The sequence below is a fragment of the Protopterus annectens genome, chromosome 12.part0, assembly GCF_019279795.1.
Source record: "Protopterus annectens isolate FY-2018-M chromosome 12.part0, PAN1.0, whole genome shotgun sequence".
Taxonomy (NCBI): domain Eukaryota; kingdom Metazoa; phylum Chordata; order Ceratodontiformes; family Protopteridae; genus Protopterus; species Protopterus annectens.
In genome coordinates, this window is record NC_056746.1 from 367,241,109 (window position 1) to 367,267,170 (window position 26,062).

At 37.0% G+C, this 26,062-nt stretch overlaps 1 protein-coding gene across 1 annotated transcript in view; it reads right to left on the reverse strand.

The window, feature by feature from the left end:
- The window catches only part of LOC122816580 (cytochrome P450 3A30-like), a 336,585-nt gene extending 326,881 nt beyond the window's left edge, over positions 1–9,704 (reverse strand). The window contains exon 1 of the mRNA XM_044089466.1: positions 9,505–9,704. Coding sequence (XP_043945401.1) covers positions 9,505–9,563 — 59 coding nt within the window. The 5' untranslated portion in view covers positions 9,564–9,704. The remainder of the gene's footprint in view (positions 1–9,504) is intronic.
- Positions 9,705–26,062: the final 16,358 nt, after the last annotated feature.

Here is a 26,062-nt window from a genome sequence, read left to right on the forward strand (position 1 = left end):
ACTTACTAAATGCAGTTGAAGAAATGGACTCCAGCTTCAAGTTAAAGAGACAAGCATCTAAGAATGACTGGTCAGTAAAGAAAAAAAAAAAAAAAACTAGAGACAGATATCTTATAAACGTCTTTTTGTTTTACTACACTGAATTACCTCATGGTTCCTGTGATACATCAATTAAGGTAAAGCAGTTTATCTTCCTTTCCTAAACACTTGTATTGCCTTGCATTTTATAGTCAGAGTATATAAATAATTCAAATGGGGAAGCTTAGTTCACCTTATAGAAGTTCATTTTATATATATATATATATATATATATATATATATATATATATATATATATATTATATATATTACACTTTTATATCATAAAGTGCAGTGGGTTATATCTATCTATATATTTTATATTTAATACTCTCTCAATACAATTTTATAGTAAAGATACTGTGTCTGATATTATATAATAGGAATAGAAAAGGAAATAAGGGAGGGAGATCAATTCTGAATACTAATCTCTTCACAAATGTTAATTGGTTATGTCTCTCTTTTACATAGGTTCATAGGTGTGTACTAGGCCACCCATAGAAGTGCCCTGGCATCATACCACCTGACGTTAGTTCCCAGTGCCTCTAACAAGTACAGCCATGGGAGTGATTCCTGGGGTGAACTTTCTATTACTCATCCACTCATCAAGATTTCTCTGGAAGAGGGACAGTGAGGTGCTCTGCTTGACATGTATTGGAAATCTGTTCCAGAGCATGGGCAGTCTCTGGGTGAGGAACCTGGCCCTCCAGCATGTTCTGTTGATTGTGGTAATGAGGCTGAGGTGTCTGAAGCATGTGGTGCAGAGGAATGGGATTTCTTTAGATGTAGCATTTCTAACAGAGCTGGGTCAGACATGGCTTTGTAAGTCAAGCAGAGATCACCTCTAAGTAGGCGATATGAGACAGAGAATAGTTGAAGTCTTTTGAGTCTGTCCATGTAGCACATGTGTTTAATGCCTAGGATCCTCTTTGTGAGGTACTTATGTGGCCTCTCCAGCTGTTGCAGGTGTCTAGTGAGGTACATGCCAAATGGGGCATTATACTCGATGATTGATCTAGTGAGGGAAGAGCAGAGAGAGACGATGACCTCTTTCTTCCTGGAAGCAAAACCCTTGGTAATGAGATGTGACACATGGAAGGACTTTCTCATCACAGTGGCAATGTGGTGGTCAAAGGAGAGGTTGCTGTCAACCTGCTTCCCCAGATCTCTTATAACATCTTCAGCGTTTGGTGGGCTCCCATCAATGTGGTAATTAATGGGAACTGAGTTTTTACCAAAGGGGATGCGATGAATTTTTTGGCATTAAGCTTAAGGCCATGGTTTTGACACCAGTCATTGGTCTCAGTGAGGCCTTTCTGTAGGATGTCCGCATCACTTGGAGAGTTAATAATGGCTTTCAGCCTGCAGTCATCTGTGAACTTGGTCAGCCAGAGTCCCTTTGTGTTGGCCTGGACTTATGAGAAGTAGATGCCGAACAGGAAAGCACCCAGGACCAATCCCTGTGGCACTCCACTCATGACTGGTCGGCAGTCTGACTCGGAGTCTGCTACCTTCACACTGTGTTCTATCTGTGAGCCAGTTTGCAACCCACCTAGTGATATAGGGGTTGATGCCTAATTTGGTGAGTTTATCAATAATTCCTGAGTGAGGAAAGGTATCAAAGGCTTTGGCCAGATCGAGGTAGGCTGTATCCACAGCCCTGGTGACTGACTGTAGTCGACCAAGTTGAGCAGGCATGATCTCCCTTTCACAAAACCAGATTGCATGGGGTCTAGAGTTTGGAGATTTCCTATATCTTTGTTAATCAGGTCCATGATGATGATGTGCTCCATAGCTTTACATATCAGACTAGTCAGGCTAATGGGGCGATAATTCCCAGGGTCTGTAGTCACTCCCCTTTATGGACAGGGATGACTGTAGCAGTGCGCCATTCGGTAGGGACAGAGCCTGAGGTGAGGCTGTGACTGAACAGGGCACACAGATGTGGGGCCAGTTCGCTTTGTAGTTCATGTAGAACACAGCCAGAAATATTATCGGGTCCCATGAAAGCTGTATTCTTGGCCTTGGACAATTAAACTATTTCATCATGTGTTTCTAAAGTGCAGATTTAACACATTTACACTAATTAATGTGAAAAAGTAACATAAAAATGTATTTTACTATGTTTAAACTTTTGAAGAGTGAAAAAATGAACAAAAATGGCTTTTTAATACACTTGCCCAAGTTTTCTGGGTTAAAAGCTTCACTATTTCAATTCAAAATCTCATAAACTCACTTATGAAGCTGTTCTAAGGTTTTTTGAAGCCAGCTTGCGTTTCGAAATGTTCCAAAAGACTCTCTCTTCATGAAGAAATGTTTGTGATGAAAAACAGTAAGTAAACTGTGACCTTTGAACTCAAAACAGCATGTGCAACACAGGAAATAAAAATGAAACTAGAAAATGGACATAGGACTTATTTATGAAGAATATAATGCATTTTGTTACATATGAAGTGTAAATCAGCTTTTTATTTTATACAAAATCTTTTAATATTTGTTTTTCTTTCAGTGAAATGTTTTATATTAATGTTCATGGATGAACACAGGGAATGACTAGAGTGTAACACAAGAATAGGTACCCTGCTGAATAATAAGCATCTCATTTAAATATGTATCAATCTGTAATGGTATTTAGTATTTTACTTAAAAGCAATATAATTGTTGCTGAAAGCATCTTTATAATTGCTTAAGTATTAAAACAGACATTTAGAATGTATGTATAAATAAGCATTTTGCTTTTCAGCTTATTTTTTTACTTATTTATCATTTAAATTACCTCAGCTTATATTTTTTACTGTAGTTGCAGAAAATAGCCACTAGATGTCATAGGTTGGTTAGTTAGAGGTTTGTGTGGAAAGTATAACAAGGCTGGAATTACTTATTCCATGTTGAAGGCTTATGTATTGATAATTTAAATTGTTTTTAACTTAAATTTTGTTTGTCAATAACAAAAGCTAATAACATTATTTTCAAAATTAATATAAATAAGTAGTATTAATTTCAAAATGAATATAAATAAGTAGTATTAACTTAATTTTCTCTGAATAATACCATATAAAAGTGTGTTTCATTATATGTTAATGGGTTAAATAACCCTATGAAAAGAAGTAGCATTAATAAGTATTTATCCATGCTAAAGGCTGACATTACCGTCCTCCAAGAAACTCATTTATTATCAGAAGACTTAACTACAATACTGTTAAAAAAATCTAATTAGTCTTGGTTAGTTCTCAGTTTAATCATAAAAGAAGTGACATCATCATTTTATGGAAAACAAAACCATACAAACACCTACAATAATAGATTCATTTTCAGATAAAGATTGTTTGCTTGGGATAGTAGTAATAAAATTGGGGAAAAACGTTATACACCCTCATAAATACTTATTGAATACCAGGTATTGGGAACAAAATCAGTAAAGAAGTACTTAGACATCATGACATTACATTCCAGAGGTAAGATGTTGCTAGCAGGTGATTTTAACGGCATTTTATCACATAGGGATACCACGATCACTAGATCTTTCAAAATTTCCGCTATAGTAAAACATTTAAATAATTACATATTTGTAGAAAACTGAAGGATACAGTTGATTTAATACCACCATCCTCACTAAAACTTATGCACTATTCATATAGATTTGGAACTCAGACTAATATAGATAAAGTCTTGGTAACTAGGGCTTTAGTTGCAAAAATAGATAATATGATTGTTTCATGTCCCTTATCAGATCATAATGCCATTATTTTCAAAATAAACTTAAGCCCTGAAACTCTGAATTACTGTCAAAGAATCCCCAACTTATAACTAAAGTGAAAAACTTCCAAGAATTGATTTTAAATAAAATTAAACAAGTCAAAGAAATAAATAATAATGGTGAGGTCTCAGATATACTATTATGGGACACCTTAACGACAGTTATATATGGTAAAATTAAGAATTTGTACATAGCTGAACGAATAGAATGGGACAAGAAGTTAGACATACAAGATGAGCTGGATAAAATAAAATTAAATCTCACACCTAATGATAAACTAGCTATTTTAAATATTAAAAACTTCAATAAAGAATATCAAGACATTTTTCAACAATTCAACTTTTTGCTGAGGATATATTAATTACTTGCAGAGATAGTGAAACCTTTTTGGAATATATAGTTGCTGCTTTAGAAATATTTGAAAAAGTTCAGTATTAAAATTTAATAATAAAAAAAACAAATACACTTCTAATAAATAAAGAAATATCAGCAAAAATAAATGTATATAAAAACTTTAACTGGGGTAATACTCGTATTAAACACTTAGGAATTAGTATTGAAAAAAACATATAAAAATCAATATAAACTAATTATCAGCACCTAATAAAAACATTACAAAATTTAAGTGGAAATTGGAACACATTATTCTTGACTTTTGAAGACAGGCTTGTTCCAATTAAAATGATCTTACTAACAAAAATTCTATTCATTTGCCAATCATTAATTCTTCATCCATTTAAATGATATATTAAAATGATATTTTACTTTTGATATCCAAATAAACCTAGAATTTTTGCATACTGGCATACAATATGTTGGAAAGAGGAAGGTATCAGTTTTCCTAATATTGGTTTTTACTTAAATTGAATCATATTTAACCTTACATATACATCTACGTGGAAAACAATTCATGAGAACATGTTACATGAATATAACAAATTATTATTTGATCTTCTTGTTAAAATGTATAGAAATGTCTTTCTGTGGACTTTAAAAATGTATATATTAAATGACAAAAATAAAGGCTTTTAAGGACCTTGGGGCCAATAGCCTAGTAACTTCCTATGATCCTATGACAAGAAAACTCACATTCTTTCCTCTCATAAATCAGCTATTATTAATTTTCAAAAGAATTATGAATTTTTATAGTATAAAAACATATTAATATTTTTTTCAATAGCTTATACTAGTGAAAGTTTGATAACCTTTGACACAGGTAAAATTATATAATTAAAAAAATAGCAATTTGCTTTTATTTATTTATTTATTTTATTTATTTATTTTGTTTGTATGTATCTTTGTGGAGCATTTCTCCCCAGGCCTCCACTAAAAATGGGCTCATTTCAGCCCCAGTGGACTTTCCTGGTTAACAAATGCAATAAATAAACAAATAAATAAATAATTGTATTGGAATCAGTTTTTGTGAGGTAATAAAATTAATTCTGCTGACTACTTAATAGCCAGATACAGTATACAGAGCTGTAATTGGCTTGATATTCAAGCATGTAAAGTTTACATACAAAATAAAACTAGATTAACTTTAGACACACTCAGTAATCCCACTCCTAGAATCTTAGAACTCTTAGCTATTTTAAATGGTTCCTTTAGGAGTATATCACTTATATCTAAGATATACAAAATTATTAGAAGTAATTTTTGTTCTCTAGATTTATCCTGCTGGAATTATTCATCTAAAATAATCAATGAGGAATTTACAATAAAGAATAAGAAACTATGCCTGAAATCAATAGGAAAGTCAACATCTTCTCCATACTGGTGAATTTATACATGGGAATTTTTACATAGAAGTTTCTTGACTCCATATAAGGTTGCCTTAATCTACAAAAAAGATCATATAAAATGTTGGAGATGTGAAACAGTTGATGCTGATTGGTTACATATGAGTATTAATTGAAAAAAGGTAACATCTTTTTGATTTGATTTTAGATACTTTTGTAAAGCTTTGTGAACAATAGTTGTATTATAGCGGACTCTCATATTATTTAATGTGCCTATTCCAGAAGTTACACCATCACACCAAAAACTGCTTCTTTGGTCTATGTTATCTATAGCAAGGAAAGTTATTACAAAATACTGGAAAACACATTATAGTGCATTTATTAATATTGCAAAATCAGTTTGTAAGACTGCAATCTCTACTATAAAAACAAGAACTAGCAACACAACTCATCAACTAAATGCATGGCAGAAGTTATATAACCTTTTTGGAGAAATATTAATTGTATATATTTGTTTACTTCATTATGGACATTGCATATAGTTTTTTTTTCTTTTGAATTGTTTTTGTAAATAGTTTTGTTAGACAATTTGAAAACTAAATAAAATGTTTTTGAAAAAAAAATAGTAACCTGACCTTCGACCACCATGTGTCCAAGGTAGTAAGAAAATCCTTCTATGTTGCTCAACTTATAATCAAGGACATGGCATCTAAGTCTAGAGATATCATCATACCACTGTACTCAGCCATTATCAGGCTCATCGAAGTGTAGAATGCCCCATTTGGTATGTACCTGATCAGACACATGCGACAAGTGGAACGTCCACAGAGGTTCCTTACAATAAAAATACAGGGAGTAAACCCAATGTCCTATGCTGTTCACCTCAAAGCCATGTCTCTTTATTCAGTATCATACAGGCTTCAAAGAGGTGATCTTTGCCTGGCATACAAAGCATCCCTGGGCCCTGTTTTGCAGAATCATTTGTACATCCACAAAACAAACAGTATCAGAACTACTAGATTAGAAGACCTAAATTTTGCTTGTAACATAAATAGGACATGTTGGGGAAACAGTTATGTTTCTCAGAGAATTCCCATTCTCTGGAACAGGCTTACCATCCATGTGAAGCAGAGCTCCTCCCTCTCCCTATTTAAGCGCAACTTGGACCAATGGATGGGTAATCGGAAATTTACTCCTAGTCTGGCACCCATGTTTCTGATGGGCAAAGGCAGTCAGTAAATCAAACCCCCTATAAATCAAATATAAATCAAATTTGTGGGTCAGATTTTGGTTGCACGACTAGGCTTTTAAGGACTCTAGTGACCATTAGCCTAGCATACACTTCCTTTCCGTAATCATTGTAAGTCAATCAAGTAAAGAAGAAAACAGTATATACACTCTTGACAGGTCTGAACAGTGTTTTTGTTAACTGGGAAGAAATAGCCAAGTAATGGGACACTGCTGCTTGGAGGGTGTGCTACTGTGGTTGGGGGCTGATCCAATACCCTGCCTAGGGCCCCTTTTCACCATGATCTGGCTCTTCCAGGATAAGGCAGAAAAGTGTCATTTACCAGGCCACTAACCTGGTTAACAAACGTAAATGCTTCTCTCTCTGGCTCTGTTGCCTGAAGGAGTCATTGATATGGCTGGAGAATAGCATCAGCATAACACCCAGTATATGAGGTTAGTAGCACTTCAGAGACCAACAGCTGCACAAGTCGTTAGGCTTGCTCAAGATATTTTCTGTTTTTCATTCTGTGTCATGATAAGTAGTAATCATAGTTCAACACACAAACACTAATGGTCAAAAAATTCAAATAACCACTTGTCAATCACATTGGATTTATTTTAAACAAATCTGGTACCGCAGATTTTTTTGCCTTCTCAGTGAAGGTGAAAAGCCAAGGTACCAGATATTTTCAGCTTTACTGGATTTTCTTTTTTGAATTTTTTGAGTAATCATGATAAACAGAGCAATTCAGAGGTTAGACTAATGAGCTTAATCCACTAGGCTTGAGTTTGATTTCATGGCCTCTGCTTATCTAATGCATTACTGACTGGATCTTTTTTTAATTTTATCATTTGTTACCTATGTAAATGGACTAATCTATAAAACCATTTAGGCACTGGTCTACAAGGACAAATATTGAAAGAGAAGGATAGGCAGACACACACACACACACACACACACACACACACACACACACACACAGTTTTCAAGAGGTGAGAGGAAATAAGCTACCAAGAGAAAACTCAGAGACACAGAAAGAGCAGGGAAAGTCTAGGTAGTCGACAACTGCAAGTTGAGATGGAGCCCTTGACTGTGCATCTGTGAAGCAGAAGTCTTAACTCAGAAAAAAATATACATCATTCCAATACACATTTTGCATGGCATGTTAGACCTGTTTACTATAAATAAATATAACTGCCAAAACTATCAGTATTAAACTATCAATATAAAAAGTTTGGAACATTGCAAAATAGCTTCTAAAGTCCCACAAACATGAAATATTCTCTGTAACAACCAAGACCCAAGAGATAGGTGCCATACTTTAAATATATACGTTATCTGGTGGATCAAAATCTTAACTTCCAATGCAGTGTTGAAGTCACGTAAACAAAAATTAACAAGCTATGCTCTGGTGTTAAAAATATTCCGCTTCCACTTCTCAGAAAGATGATTCATTGTAAGACACTGGGTTCTTCTTGCACACTTTGAATATGGGCTCCCAATCATAGCAGTAGCTACAAAATCGAAATCTACTCTAGAAACTACTACTAGTAACATCTGTAATTTTTATAACCCTCACACCTTCAAGTGAATACGTGAGCACAGTCCGAACCAAAGTAAAATGGCTTCCAGAGTCAAATAGAGGTCTCTACTAATAATGGCATCTCCAATCTAAACATCAGTCAATCTAAACTCTTTCACCACTTTTCCAGAAGATTAGCTGAAAAAAACCCTCCTATAATCTTAAATTCCACTCTCACCTTAACCACCTCACTGCAAATCCCACAGAATAAAACAACAGTGACTTCTACTTTTCAGTGCTAGAGCCATAGACATGAAAATTCATTCCTACTAATACCAAATCCATTGACAACAAAAATTCAGGCCACCTGAAAAAATACCCACTTAATAATAACAGCATAGTGGTCCCTTCTGCTGCCATTAAACCACAGAAGGTTGAAGGAATACCAAAGTCAAAAGAAGGTCTCCAGAAAACTTTTCCTCTTTCCCTGCCCCACATTCTTATTATTGATACAAGGTCTCCTCCTTTATTACTATCTTTACTACTATCCTAACTTCTGACATCATGTTATCTTTGTTGTTGTTGTTGTTGTTTTTCTTTCAGCTTTTCCCGGTTAGGGGTCGCCACAGCGGAACTCCGGTCCGCTAATGATTGGCAGTAGACTTTCACGATGCCGAGGTGCCAGCTCGACGCCCAACCTTCAACGAAGGCACGCCCATTCACGCATGTCTTTCGAACGCTACTCGACCGCGGGTCTTTGTGAATATTATAAATAAGGTCTTATGAATTCACTTTCAAAAATGTGTAAATTGCACTGAGTCTAGTAAGCTACTTACGTTGCTGTCTATATCTTGAAAGCTGCCAAGGTTATGCACTCATTTCTCAAAAAGTTAAATAATTCGCGTTCTATTTGTTGGTATCTATTCTTATAAAAACTGTCACTGGTATGCTAACACTTTGTTCTGAAAAAGTATAATAATGCGAGGTTTGTTCGTACTCCCAGGCTGAACCTTAAAATGGTCCAGACAGATCAGTGTTCTCCCCAGTTAACAAATAAATAAAACAAATACATATAGCAGTTTTAAATAGTTCTGTTATCCTTCATCCTAAAAAAATAGTTATTGATTAACACGTTGTTCATATTAATGCAACTACAAAACTGTGCTTGCATACTTACACCAAAAGAAGGACAGTAAATGTGATAAGTAAGGTCCATGTTTCCAAAGAAAATTCCATTGTGGCCTCCTTCTGTCTCTGTGCTCCGAATATGTATCTTCTTTCTGTTCGCTTGACACAAGCAGATACAATCTGGTACCTACTGTTTGGGGAAAAGAGCCTTTTAGCTGTGATCTGTTATTTCCGTCTCCTTTTCTTTTGTAAATGCAGACATGATCACGTGAACACAGATTCTGGCTTGTTGCCAGAGGAATGTTTAACAGTGTTAGGAAACAGTTCTCTCAGCTTACAATTCTTACGATTGCCTAAAAGTGACACAAAGATATTTCTGCCACCTTTTGTCATGGGCTTATAATACTGGAAATTAGATCACCTTAAGAATGCAATTCTGGAAGTAGCTGATGTAGAAAATCTGCCTGGATGACTTGAGTGTGTGATATATATTTTTCATCTTTTATTTCAAATCACTTTGTAGTATTAAATACACTTGGCATGCTACATGTCCAGAATAATTTCAACTATCAGTTTTTCTCTTGTCTTTGGCATCCCTTCCCATTAGTGCCTCTAACCTTCATTAGTCCTGAGCTACCCAGAAGGCATCACTAATGAGCTGTCCCCATTTTTGTTTACCTCCTGTTTTACATGTTGTTCATAATGAGGCATCTACAAGACACACAATTCCACTGCCTCTGTCTCTGCCATGTTTCTTACTACAAATGACTCTGGCCATCCATGACTTTAACTGTCTTATTTTCTGTAATTATTTTGCTTATTTACGAACTTCTCCCCGTGAGGCATCCCCTTGCCTTTTACTGTCTATGGTGAAGATCTCTGTAGATTTTCAGCTTGGACCCTTTAGTCTGTAACAACATCCCTGACACTAACAAGACCTTTAAGTCCATTTCATACATCAAGGCCAGCTGTAGTAATTGCAGGGCCCAATTTGGACCATTTTGGTGGGGCCCCTCAGCTGCCACCCCCATCCACCAGTCTACCTCCTCCTCTACTTCCTGGTTTCTTGAACTTAAAACTATTTCAGATTAAATATCAGAAATGTATGCTATTACTGTGAGTTAAAACAATATGCATATTTATTAGCTTATATTTTGTCATAAGTTGTCTTAAAACAGAAATAAAGTATTGGACTCCTGTATTACCCCCAGAGCCAACATCTGCTTTAGTTCCTCTCACAGGGTCTGCTTAACTCACTTAGGCACACTGTATGTGTCCTACTTGAAGGGCTACTGATGCCCTCTTCTATATGGTGCTTCATAAAGTGGATGCACCCTGGCTTACCTGTAAACATGTTCCCAAACTCCAGTACTACTGCCTGGATCTCCTGAACTGGGTCAGGAGATAGCTGCACACTTTCCCCTTTGCCTCCAACACTTTTTTTTAATTTTTTCTCTCTTTTCTGACACCCTTTTCCCCTTCTTCCTCTAATTTGACTCATGCCTTACTTTTTTACACATCTCATGTCCAACAATTATACATACTGTACATGCTTTGTTCTTTGCATATAATTTTCTCCAAAGAACGATTATAGTAAATGATGTTAGCAACAGTTTGCAGGTATTCTCATTGACTGTTTTTCTGAATGAGTTCTTGTATCATTTCTGTTCACGATAGTGTTCATTTATTCTACATGCTATTCTGACTTAAACCTTTCTGAATGCGTGCTCTTACGTTCCCACTGTTGGGATGAAATTAATTAAAGATGATTTTTTGATTGTGTGCCTCTGCCCTGAGTCTGAAAATGGCCTAAGTGGATCAGTGTTCTTCCCTGGTCAACAAACTTAAAAAAAATAAAATAAATAAATAAAACTACTTTTGCAGGTTAAGTACTCTACACTGTTCAGCGTCTTGGGGGTGGGGGTGCAGCAAAACACCAAGCAGACCTTGCTAATATGAAGCAATCCTGATAAAATCTGCTATCTCATCACAGTCTCCAGCACTCGTCTCCCATAACCAATGCCCTTGGAAGCCAGAAAGTACTGGACAAATGAGACAGCTGGGCTCTACTTAATGATTGCTGGAAGACTGGGAGCTCAAAAAAGAACATGAAAACTTTCTGACCATCATTATATATTCTGATATCTTATTACCCCTTTATTCCTTCAGATATGTCCAGTTATCTCCTGTGCTTACTCTACATGGTTGGAGTTCCTTACCCATTTAATTTTCATACCTTGTTACAGCCAATGTGTTTCTACAAAACCACATAAAACTGTTGAACGTCCTCTGAATATTCAACATTAATACTAATAATCTCAGGCCAGAAATCACATTACTCATACACCATCTGAGTCAAAACTATTCCTGTAAGCTTTTTTTAATCTAACAATTTGTTAAACTGGATAAGTGGACTAATATATGGAGATCTTTTCCAGTTGTATCCCAGAATGGAAACAGTAAGGATTATATGCACAGATAATTTAGACCAGTCAGTAAGTATCATGTTTTGGCAGGTGGAAGGGAATCAGAATATCTTAAGGAAACCTACATGGAGGGTGAAAATACAAATCACACAGCTTGTTCAGCTTTCAATAATACACTGCTCCCGCACCAAAAAAACTCCTCTCCAATCCAGTTTAGTAATTTTTTAGCTTTAAAGTTTATGCCCCCCCCCCCCCCATTTTTGCATGTGACTCTGAAACTGTAATACCCTTGTAGTATATTTATGAACCAGAAAGTGAATAGTGTGGGAAGAAATATCCAGGGAATTGTTATGGCTAAGCTTGTATAGGCCCTAGGGCCGATAGCCTAGTACCAGCCTATGAACCTATAAACTATTTGTTATTGTTTTGAGTGAAATTAATCATTTTTCAGTCCACTTCTGCCTCTCACCACTCAGCATACACACCTCCTACTTTACTTTGTTGGGTTGATTTTACTCCCTTCTGTGACTGCAGCAAGCCTTTCCCTGACATACTGCTAAACTGGTAACATTCTGTCAGGATCTGTAGTGTAAACAGCTGGAGGAAGATTATGCCATCTTGGAGCGATGCCATCCTAATAATTGCAGAGGATTTTTATGTATGCTCTACCCACTGTTCCCTACCATTTTCCAAATGCATTACAAATCTACATGTCTCTGAGCTGGCAACTTAGGCCAGGGATTAGGCTCATAACTCAAACCCAAGTAATCTGCATCTCAGGCTCCATCCTTCTCCCCAGAGCCAGACATTTTTTCTTACTCCCTCAAGTCCGTTTTCCAATAACTGTTCCCAGGTGTATGATGCAGTTTGTATGTTTAGACTGCAGTATTAAGTAACAGAATGGAGTTGCACTATGATTTTTGAAACATGGCTGCCTCATCAATGACACTTCCATCAAAGACTTTTTGTAGTGTTAGTGAAATGGAATGACACTTTCAACAAATATAGTTTTTAACTGTTTTTTTGTTGGAATGTGTTAATTTCACTGACATAACAACTTAAGTCTTGCTTTTTGTGCTTGATGTATTTTTGGTTTGTGATACTAATTTTAATAGTGTGTTTGTGTTTTTTCTGGTATTTTCTTGTAGCACTGCAGCACGATTTACATTCACAGACAAGTGCTTTCTTTTTCTCTGTGGTTTTGTAATGGCAGGGGTAGTGTTTGTACTTTCTCCTCAGTTCTGTGACTATGGCATTAGTATATTTAAGAAGGGGGATGTAGGAGCACAGGAGAGCTTATTCCCTTAAAATAAGGTTTGTGGTGTAATTTGACAAGCTTTGATGAAAATGCATTTTTTCATAGAATATTAGTTTCAATCACAACATTTAATTTCCAGTTTGTTTGTTGTACTGACTTCAGGACATGAATCCTATCTATTTATTTGTTTATTTGTTTAGTATATTATTCCCACTGTTTACCAACCATCAACGCTTATAAAATTTAGTATGCTTCTCCTCACTGCCTACCATGTCAGCCCTTATACACTCAGTGAAGTCATTCATTCCTATGAGAGGTGACAGCAAATCCAGAAGGCCATCATCCAAGCAGCTATAAAGGGATTTTTAATTACCATCTAACAGCTGTCACTCAGATGCTGATGTACTCATGGATATAAGGACCTGCAATGCTGTCCCTTGTGGGTTCACATATGCTCACACTTGCTGCTGGAAGGCTACTGCTTCCACTATGCCTTGTTGAGTAACATCTGGACATTGGGATAGAATCAGTAATTGCAAAGTCATCCCCAGTGAAACAGTCAGCCCACAGCATAAACCACTTTTTGCCACAATTACCTATAAGCAGTGGTCAGAGAAGGCTCTAAGATCCACAGAGACTAGGTTGAAGGTATGAAGGTTGACCAGAGAGAAAGCACAAGAGTTCAAGGAAATAGTCAGGGATCTCGCACCTCAGAGAGAAGAGGAAATAGGTGGAGCTCAAGACGAAGAATCTCAGTGCCTCAAAACAGCAAGTCTGAGGACTATAGAACAGATCCGAGGCAAAGCCAACCATGGAAATAAGATCCATAAGGAAAGCTGGTGGTAGAATGCATAAATCCAGGAAGTCATAAAAAAGAAGGTGTGTAGGGAAAAAAGTGGGATATAGAAAATACATATTACACTAAGTAGGAATAGGGGTGGCTAACAAGGAGGGTAAGACGTCAGTTACAATAGCAAATGACAAGGCATCAGAGATGCTCTACCAGCTTCAAGTGAAGTAACTCAGTACATGGCACAAAGAAAGTCTGTCAACCTGCAAGGGAAACACGGGAAGATAAAGAAGATAGTCATCAGACACCCTTGATCAGGGATGCCAGCAATGACCTGCTCACCCGTCCACAGGACATCAAAGGCAGATGGAGGGGGTACTTTCAGCAGCTTTTGAATGAAGAAAACTCCACAGAAACTGTAGTGCCCTAGACCCAACCTACAATGACAGAAAAAGAGGTGCTCACCTTAGAAAAAGTAAGAAAAGCACAATGGAAAATGATGTCAGAGAAACAGCAGGCTTAGATAAGGTCACAGGAGGTACGATCAAGATGCTGGTTGAATTAGGGAAGAAATAGTTCTACAAGGTACTTTCTTAGTATTATGGAGAAAAAGGCATTTCCCAGATGACTGGAGAATATGCATACTAATGCCAGTGTTCAAGAGCAGAGGGGACAGTCACAATTGTGGGCAGTATAGAGGTATCAAACTCTTGTCACAATCCATGAAAGTGCTGAAGAGCGTGACTGATAAATGGATAAGTAGAGTGAAGATGGAAGATGATCAGTGCACAACCAACCAGATGTTTGCAGTAAGACACATTGTTGAGAATAAGTTAGAGATGAGGAAAGAGTCCAGCTGGGTATTTGTAGACATGGAGAAAGCATATGACAAGGTCATAAGAGAGCCTGGGCCAGTCTTGTGATGCTTCAAAGTCCCACAAACGTTGGTAGAGTTTGTGCAGGCTATGTGCAAAGACACAATGATACAAGTACGAACAGTGTTCTGACTCACAGAGAGGTTCCCAGTGGGAGTGGGTGTGCAACAGGAATCAGCTCTAAGCCCACTGCATTTCTTACTGGTGATGGACTACATTAACAAACAGACTAGAGGGGACAGAGCAACAAAGTTGCTACATGCAGATGATGTGGCAATATAGGCAGTCTCTGAACAAGAACTTCAGCTAATGGTAGGGGAATAGAATGCAAAACTGAAGGCACATGGGATGAAACTAAGTACAGATAAGACAGTTGTAATGGCAGCAAATGTGGGAAATCAAAAGAAGCTGAGAACTGAGATAGAAAGAAAAATCATGGGACAGGTTAACAGCTTCAAGTATCTAGGAAGGGTGGTTAAGGAGAAGAGAAGTCAGAGGTCAAAGCCAGAATCAGAGGAGTTGCAGCCAAAGAAAGAAAATGTAGTGTCAGACAAAAGAATGCTAAAGAAGCTGAAAAGTAAAGTGTACAAAACAGTGATGCAAGAAATACTACTGTATAGTACAGAAACCTGGGTAGTAGAGGCAGAAGAGTTGAGTAAGCTAGAGGTGATGGAGATGAAGTGCCTGAGCCAGGTGGTAGGATGCACACCATGGGACAGGTGAAGAAATGATGACAGTAAGTAGTAAGTGAACAGAGTATCGTGGTTCACGAAGATGTTCAGGAAAGCAGATGGCAATCTGGTGAAGAAGATTTGGGAAATACAGGAAAAAGGCAAGAGGAAATGAGGGCATCCAGCAAAGACATGGATGGATTGAGTGAGAAAAGACCTGAAACAGTGAGGCATGACTATCAAAGAAGGTAGGAGAGTAGGATTGAATCAAGAGTGATGGTGACAGCTGACATGATACCCTGACACCATGAAGACAATGAGAAAAAGGAACATCCGTCCTACCTACTGCTAGGCAAATGGCACAATTGTCAAGTATATTAGCTATGTCAAAAAGAAATGATGAGATTCTATAAATTCTATATAATTGAGCTCAATTACTTACTGCTGCTGTAATCTGACAATCACCAAGTACAATGTGTAACTGCTGGAAGCACCAAAAGCTGGACGTCTCCACAGCTTAACCTGTAGGTGGGAACTAGTATTGCAAGAGTTTAGTCTGCCTGCAGTACCAGTTTCTACTGATATAAAGGCGGAACCAACAGTCCCTGTAACTTGTCATCATCACAGAGTCCCCAGCATGTCAGCTGTGACAACATTCATGGCAGGCACAACGTTGGCATGGATACAGGGTTACATGCACAAAGGCGGCATACTATAGAGATGGGGTACCAAAGCAGAGTTTAATTTTTTTTAAATGTAAAGTTTAGAGCCACCTCTGGTGTACAAATGGGATGGATCCTACATAAAACCACCTCGCTTGTTTGCATCCTCATCCAGCACCCGTTTCCTTTTCCGCTTAGGACTAGCTACATCTGACCGCTTAGGACTAGCTACATCTGAATGTTAGAGATGGTACTGCTGACACTTGGCTATCACCCATCTAATGTCTACAGTATCAGAGCCTTCATACTGGGGGAACACTCACTATGTCTCATCATCATTAACTCCCGTTTTCCAATTGTCTTTGTGGGATTGGGGTGGTGCATCAACTGCTGCCACTTTTTTGACTCAGTACCACTTTCTCACCTTCTTAGAATGTCGTATCTGACTGTCACAGGTCTTCCATCATGCAATCAACATCCTCATTTCCTCTTGCCTTTTTCCTGTTTCTCTGAAATCATCTTTTGCTTTCTTGTACATGTGCCTGAACCATGGTAATCTGTCCTGTTTGACCTATTTTACAAATGGACCTACTTTGGCTTCTCCACTTACATCATAATTTCCTTGTCTGTCCCACAATGTGCATCCTACCACCTGTCTCAAGCATTTCATCTCCATCACCTTTAGTTCCTCAGATGCTCTGCCTTCACTGCAAAAACACATCAAAATGCTGGAAAAGGTTGAAAAAACGAACAAACAGTCCAGGTGGAATAAAATATCTTTTACTGATGTTTCCCAGTACCTCAGCTCAAAAGCCTTTCAAGGAAGTAATTTTACATCAAGATTTGCAACATATTTATATATGCATCAGTTAAACTTAATTGCATTTGTTCAATTAGGGAAAGCCGATTAGCAAATATAAATCATTTTAACCCTTAGCTTATCCATCCAAAGACTTATTGCATCAATAACATTTTGGTAATACATAAATACACCATGAAGCTTGCAATGCCTTCATTCTACTATTGCATCTTATTCAACATTTAATAACATCCTGCCATAACCACATCAAGTGTCAATTATAATATCTGCCTTCACTGCCCAGGTTTCTGTGCCATACAGAAATACTGGTTACACCATTTTTGTACACCTTACGTTTAGCTTCTTTGGCATTCTTCTGTCCCACACTACCCCTGAAACTCTATGACAACTGGCAGCACTCTAATTCTAGCTTTGACCTATGCATTTAGAATTCCCTTCTGCACAATCCCACCTTCCCAGATACTTAAGCTGTTAAGCTGTTCCACCATTTTCCATTCAGTTTCAAACGACAGCTTCTGATTTGCTGCCATACCTTCTGGTCTGTGCTCAGTGATTTGGTCAAGTTAATTATGCCACTTAGCCCCATAATTCAGTGGTCAACTCCACTGCATTAGCATGTAACACAAACGTAACCATTTTGTGTAGCAGTGCATTGTGTCTTCATTAGCTATGCTGCTTAAGGACTCCTGCAGGCTGCAGCCCTATATAGTTAGAACCAGGCACCATGTAAAAACCTGGGGTAGCATGCTAATCCAAGCATAAAGTCTTTTGGAATCCCACAGTTGTTCTACCAGAACTTATATTCTTGACCAAAGAATAATGTCTCTTGCTCCCTTTTTGTATTATGTTATTCTCAGATGTGATTCATGTATCTTTTTAGATATTTATCTTTTCATTTGATTGAAAACTATTAGTTTATCAGATCTGAATATCAAGCATTAGGCACAACTGATTTCTTAAATGAAAGAAAACTAATGCTGATTTTTTTCCCTTTCTATTGATTTTTGCTAGGTTGTTCTTTTATTATAGATTATTTCAGCAGTTGTGTTTCTATATTATCATTAGACCACCTCCAAAATTCTTTTACTGTTGCTTTTGCCAATAATAATGGCAATGTTATCTAAAAATCTTTATAATTCTTTATGGTTCTCAAGTAAATATGCTACATTATGTGCGTCTGCTATGTATAGTTCCTTGTCTAGTCTGTATTTCATTTTCAGATCATATGTCTTATAGGTTAAGTAAGTTCCTCTGCAATTTTTACAGTCCTTTGTAGAGAGACTTTCTGAATATGCATTACAAGGTTTGTGATTTGTTTCTACCCGAATTTCTTTACCATAGACATATTCTTGGAAATTCTCATATCCATTTACTGTTGCTAACAGTTCCTTTTCACCCATTTTCACATCTTTAAATGCTCTTGTTTCAGAGACAACTGGCATGTTCTCTTGTAAGATCATATCTCTTATACCATTTTGTCTGGTGTTTACTTGCAGGCAGTTTGTTCACATCACAGTATATTAATGCTTCTTCATCATTTCAAAACTTTTCCTGTGCATAGTTCCATGGTAGAGTTTGTGCAGGCTATGTGGTCACACTAGCACCTTTCTATGACAAATTTCGTAAAGGTACAGTTATCTCAGACATGTTAAGTACAAAAACTTGCAAGATACTGTAACTTTCCTAAAATCCTCTGTAATGCATGTTAACTAATTTAACCCTGAGCAACAGGAGGCTAATTAATACCTTTGCTTCCTGAGATTTACTAACCCAGGAAACAACTTGACTACTGACAGCTTTGCTCCAAAATCCTCCACTGAAAGCACACCTCATTGGATTTAAAATATCTGATAAACTGTGTGAATTACAACAATGTAAAATATGATAGCTGTTTGGTCTATATATAGTCTTAGAATCAAAGGTTTGTCTATAGATAAAGATTTACACTGCATATTTATGAAAAAAATGTATTTTGTTTGCTAAAAAATAATGTTGTTGTGGTCAAAAAAGGGTTATTATCTCTGTGAGTCTGCTATCTAGAACCAAGATATCAGTTTGGGAATTGTTCGCCTGTTCTAGAGATTTCCAATGATGTATGACAAGAGGGGATAGCATGCTGCTGTTTTCTGATACGGAAAAATCTAGAAGCGAAGACAATTAGGCATGTAATAATTTCACAATACTTTAAAACAAGATGAATCTTAAAAAAACATCTGCAATAGATAACAAGTATTAGTGGCAACACTGTGATCCTTAATGCATTGTATAATATGGTACCATTTGTCCACCTGTAGGTCAAAATTAATTAATGCAGTTATGAAAATATAGATAATAGTCATGACTGCTTCATCAAAAGAGCAGTTATATCTTAGAATTTTTTCTCATAACCCATGTTTTAATGTCATTTTTTGCTAACACTCATTGCTTGAATGCACCACCTTCAGACATGACGTTATCAAACTCTATTTTTGCATTTTTTATGGAAACATGGAAATAGGTCTTATTACTTCATAATTTTTTCTAAACATTCCTTTATAACACCAGCTCTAGACATCCCAGTCTCTTACAGGATACACAGGAATTCTGGTTTCCTGATTACAATACTCTTGTAGGGGCAATGAGTTAATCTTCTGGTCTAATGTTTGCATTTAAATTAACTTTTTTACATTTTTTATTAAATTTAAGACATTCAGATGCTTAATTCTTATGACTATGTATGTTAGACATGTTACTCTGATTTTAATGCTTATTTAACTTGAAGCTATGCTATGTTAACTTATTTAATAGCTGTACCAGTCTTTTTTCATGCTGTTCTTGTGTCTTTCCCCAGCCACAGCTCTCAACCAATCAGGGACAAATCACAACAGAATCAGTGGCAAATCCAGAAACAATCAGGAAGAACCAGGGACACCTTTTTATATATTAGTGTTATTAACTTGAGACATTGAAAAATAACAGAACATGAGTGAATACACATTTTTTAAAGTAAAATAAGTCTGTAACTAATTATTGCCATTATTTATTAAGTATAATTCATCACCTTTTCTTCAAAAGTCATTATTTTTAGGTGGGATTAAGAGGGGCAGAGCTAAAATTTCAGCCAAAAATCAGGGATGTTCCTGAAAATTAGGGACAGTTGAGAGGTAAATCCCCATACTAATTTACTATTAGTTTTCTTTGCAACATCTTTCAAACCTTCAGTTACTGAGATAACAACTTTAAAAACACCCTTGCTTTTCACAAAATGCAAAATAAAAGTAAAGAAAATGTACCTTCAAAGTACTGTAATGTAGCAAACGACCTTGAAAGTACTGTAATGTATAAAACGACCTTCATTTAGACTTTTGTTTGTCAAGTCCTAATTGCCAGAAACTCTGGCACACATATGGTATTGAGAAAAATGTAGCATGTGACCCTTTGATGTCGAGTGTTGCATAACAAGTTTATTTTTTCCTGGTGTCAGAGGACACTTTGCATTAAGCCAACATCACTAAGACTTTATCAGCATCATCAGGCTCAGGTAATTAATTTCAGTTATCTGCAGCGAGTTTGGCAATACTCACCATAATCAAGTGTTTCATCAGTGTATACCATCATATTCAAAGGTAACTTACTTAAAGGCTAAAACAGATAACATTTGCAGTCTAGTTAAACATACAGTCTACAAAGTGCTTTTTGTTTTATACATATTTTATGAGTTTGCCATTTTACAGAAAAAGGAGAGAAAATTGTCTTATTATTAAACTCCTTTAAATTACTAAACTGAAACAAAATAGTAGTATACTGTGAATATAAAAGGGATACATATTAATATATCAAGTGCAAAAACAGTGCACTTATGAACACAGAAATTCATGCACTAACACAGATTAAAATAATTTTCTGCATGGACGCAAGACTGCCTAAACCCCACACACACACACACACACATCTAAATATGCTAGCTCTGAGGTTTGTCAGCCATTTATGGATCTGAACATGCCTTTACTTTCAAGCTTTGACAAATTTGAGGTTAGTATTCTGATAGACTTTTTGCTATCTGCGGTGGTGGTGCTGCGGTAGCGTTGTCGCCTCACAGTAAGACGCTGACCGGTTCGACTCTCAGCTAGAGCGTCTTCTGTGTGGAGACATGCGTGAATGGGCATACCTTCGTTGAAGGTTGTGCGTTAGGACTGGCAACTCAGCACGTAAAAATCAACTGCCAATCATTAGCGGACCAGAGTTCCACTGTGGCGACCCCTAACCGGGAAAAGCCTAAAGACCCAACATTCTGATAGACTTTGATGCTGCTGTACAGATACGTTTTTCTGTAATGTTTCAACACCGAATTATTGTGTATAAGTTGCTCAGCAAGCAGTTAGAAATGAGCAGTGTTTCACTTCTACAACTATACAAGATAGAAAGGCATTGTATACATTTTTTACTTCTCTGGTGGACCTTACCTGAGGGTCTTCTACCTGCACCCAGTCATCCCATTTGCTCACCAGGAGAGGGGGGCAGTAGCTGACCACTCCCCAGGGTAGGCAGGAGTCCTACATATGGTCCATTCATTCCTGCTCGGTAAAGTCTTTTCAGTCCATCTGTTCCACTAGCAGTGACAGTCAGCTGGGACAGCTTGCTGGTCCTGCAGGCCAGTCTACCTTAGTCTGGTTAAGTACCCCCCTCTTGGCAGCTCCCTAAGATTCACTGTGAGCTACTGTCACAAAGAGTGCACCCCCACATGCAAAATTCTCTGATCCTTATTTCTGCACAATGGCAGTGCATGTTCCATAGCCCCATGTTCCACAGGTGCAACACCTAGGGCCGGATTCCATAAAGCTCACCAAAGCTATTTTCACACAGCAAAGCACATCGAAGGAAGACCTCACTGCATCTGCTGCATACGCGATTTCAGAAGACAAACTGAAGGCAGTCGAATACTTAGCTATTCAATGTAGGATAATTACAGATTCCCCATACGCCCATCTGATTCCAAAACCCATATGCACAGAACACAATTTAAATGCAACAAGCTGCCATGCTGGCTCAATTTCTGAAATCCTTGGCTAATACTATGGCTTTTGCCAAATTCTGTAGCAATAAAAAAAACATAAAAATGCAACCTCCTGTGATACAAACCAAAGATTAAGGCCATAAATGTGCACCCTAGTAGGCAGAGTGCTAAAGTCAGAGCAAGGCTGCAGCTAAACCAGTTGTCAGACCAGCAAATAATCAACAGGTACCAGTTAGACAGACAATTTGTGCAGGCTGTCTGCAACATGTATGCCCCACACATGTCTTTACAGACTCTGTGAGGAAAGCCCATCCCCCCTGAAACTAAAGTGTGTCTGAGCCTGGGTGTACTTGCATCTGGGACATTCCAGAAACACAGGGCGATGCTGTGGGAGTGTCACAGGATATGCCAGCCATAGCCTGGAAAAATTCCTAGAAGCAATGTGCAGCAATGTGGATTCCTACATACACTTTCCATCTACCCCCATAGAGCAGCAAACTGTAATGTACAAGTTTTACAGTATCACAAACTTCCTCCAAGTACTCGTTGCAATATATTGCACACACATACGTATCAAGACACCAGTACATCTTGAAGCAGAGCGATACATAAACAGAAAGAGCAGGCCATTCATCAACTGCCAGGTTGTGCGTGCAGCAGATGGCAGCATATCAAACATCATGGCAACACACCATAGAAGTGTCTATGCTGCTGCAATATGGAGGAAAAGTGGACTCAGTGCTGCATTTCAGCAAGGTGAAATACCTGAGGGACTACTACTAGGAATGTAAAGGAACACATCTGGGATGTAAGCTAAGGATACTCCTTATAACAATATTCACACTGACCAATTGTGTTTTCATTCCCCATAACAGGTGACTGTGGTTATCCACTTGAGCTGTGGCTAATGACCCCATACTGTGAACCATCCAACCCTGCACAGGAGGCCTGCAGTAGAGCACACACAACAAACAGAAACACCGCAGAGCATGTGTTTGGTGTACTGAAAGTTAGGTTCAGATGTCTGGATGCATCCAGGGGTGCACTGTGATACAGACCTGAGAAGCACACGGACCAACTACTCCACCAAACATGATAAATTTGATATCTATAAAATACAAACAATTAGATAAGCGCTTTTGTCCACGTAGATTGGGACTTTGTCAGATAATTAAACATTTAAAAATTTGCCTTAAATACACTAGAAAAAAAACACATGGTGTACACCACCACAAGATAAACCTCTTAAAGTGATATAAAAAATATATTAAAAACAACTCAATATAACATCACGTACTAAAGATCATAATTATTTATAATACACCTTTTCTTCAATAAACTTTGTATTGAAATGTTGTCATTCAATCCTGGAAGGACTGTTGCACTGAGATTTATTTTCCACCAAAGTTCGCATTCCTCCATGCGAATTTTCCCTGGACCACCTCGAGCACTAACTTTTACTTGCTCAATGATACTGAATAAAAACCAGTGTGAAGAAAATTAAAAAAAATGCCTAAACAGGCCATTTGTAGTTTTTTCTACTAAAATGTCATAATTATGTTCATAAATATGGTCCTTGATCCCTCTATCTATTTTACCAACAAGGTTTTTATGTTGTTAAAACAGAAAGAAGGATCAAGGACTGTATTTACTAATGTGACATATAAAAAGTAACAACAATGCCTGCATACATAACATTTGTAAAATAAACATAACTTGCAATATTTTTAGAGTCTGTGTGTGGGGTTAGAACCCTTAATACTACGTATATGTTGACGGGAGGTCTAAAGACAACAGCCTGTTGCCATAGGAGTCTGCATGTATTTCATATGACAATACTGCTCAAACTAACAATTGAACAACATACAGAAAGCGTTAGAAAACCTTAAGATCCGTAAGCAGGCCACAGACAGTATGGATCCTTTGTACTGAGCCAATAGTGATAAGAATTTTGTTAAGAAGCATCAATGAAGACATATCCATAACAGCAACAGAACTTATTATTAACACTTTACTTAAAAATATCAATGAAGACATATCCATAACAGCAACAGAACATATTATTAACACTTTACTTAAAAATATCAATGAAGACATATCCATAACAGCAACAGAAGACATATCCATAACAGCAACAGAACATATTATTAACACTTTACTTAAAATATCAATGAAGACATATCCATACCAGCAACATAACATATTATTAACACTTTACTTAAAAATATCAATGAAGACATATCCATAACAGCAACAGAACATATTATTAACACTTTACTTAAAAATATCAATGAAGACATATCCATAACAGCAACAGAACATATTATTAACACTTTACTTAAAAATATCAGTGAAGACATATCCATAACAGCAACAGAACATATTATTAACACTTTATTAAAAATATCAATGAAGACATATCCATAACAGCAACAGAACATAATATTAACACTTTACTTAAAATTATCAATGAAGACATATCCATAACAGCAACAGAACATATTATTAACACTTTACTTAAAAATATCAATGAAGACATATCCATAACAGCAACAGAACATATTAACACTTTATTAAAAATATCAATGAAGACATATCCATAACAGCAACAGAACATATTATTAACACTTTACTTAAAAATATCAATGAAGACATATCCATAACAGCAACAGAGCATATTATTAACACTTTACTTAAAAGTGAACATATTAGTAACACTTAGGTTCATAGGTTCATAGGTAGGTACTAGGCTATCTGCCCGAATGCATTTATAAGCCTAGCCGGAATGTGTTGGCTTTCGCGCCCCCTTAGATTAGTTCCCTGTGCCTCTGACCAGCAGAGCCATTGAAGTGATCCCTGGGGTAAACTTTCTGTTTCCCATCCACTCGTCAAGGTTTCTCTTGAAGAGGGTTAGTGAGGAGCTCTGCCTAATGTAGATTGGAATCTTGTTCCAGAGCATGGGAAGTCTCTGGGACAGGAATCTATCCCTCCAGCACATCCTATTTATTGTTGTGGTGAGGCTTACTTAAAAATATCAATGAAGACATATCCATAACAGCAACCAAACATATTATTAACACTTTGGTTAAGAAATATCAATGAAGAAATATCCGTAAAATCAAAAGAACATAGTACATACGGATAGTGTCGAAATCCATAGGTTTGGTAGTTACACTACAAAGTACAGAGAATTACCAGTAACAAGTATGGATGATCCATACATTTTTCTATATGTACTGTCCACATTTGTAATGTAAATCTGCCTATACAACTGCATATGGCAATGAAATCAATTAATGAAAATAGCAACACTTGCATGCATAAAGGTCACTCAAAAAGCAATCAAGTAACTTAAAAAAATTCTGTTAAAGCACATATTTAAAAAAAAATTAAACAGGTACCTCTGAGAATGAGTAACTTTAGCAGATATAATATTTACCTAAACAGAAATGCTAGAACTTGTCAATGTACCTCTCACTGCGAACCACTGACAGTGAGTGCACCTAATGTACACCCATCTTTAAGTACTATTTGCATCATACATAATTATTGAAGTTCATTATAATTTTAGATTTTGGAATTCCATTTGCGCACCTCCATGTAAATTGGCTACATGTGGCTTAACACCCAGGTGTACTGCGTAAATACCCAATAGGTATCAATAAATGGTACCATGTATGGCATGTGTCAGTTATCTTCCAATGATCTGCTTACATGACATCAGTTCCACTTTCAGATATTGATTTTGATGCATTCACAGATCAGACCATTGCTACCAGTGAACTGACTAAGACCTCAGTGAGCATTTTTTTGATTTTGCATTTATCAGACATTTTCCATTGGATGATCAAGATGGCTACTTCGAGGAGATTGAGACATCTCCATGTGCCCAACTGGATCAATGAGGAGACCACCCAGATGCTGACCATGAATGCTGGACTGGAGCATTGGAAGAGAGCCAGGACAAGGAACTTCATGATCATAGACATCTGGAACCAGATAGTGAGGGAGTAACGAAGATGTATAGAGATCTACCACTCTGGAGTGCAGGTTCGCCACCTCTATGATGATCTGTATAGGAGTGATAGGGAGGAGCTTCATTGGAAGGTTCC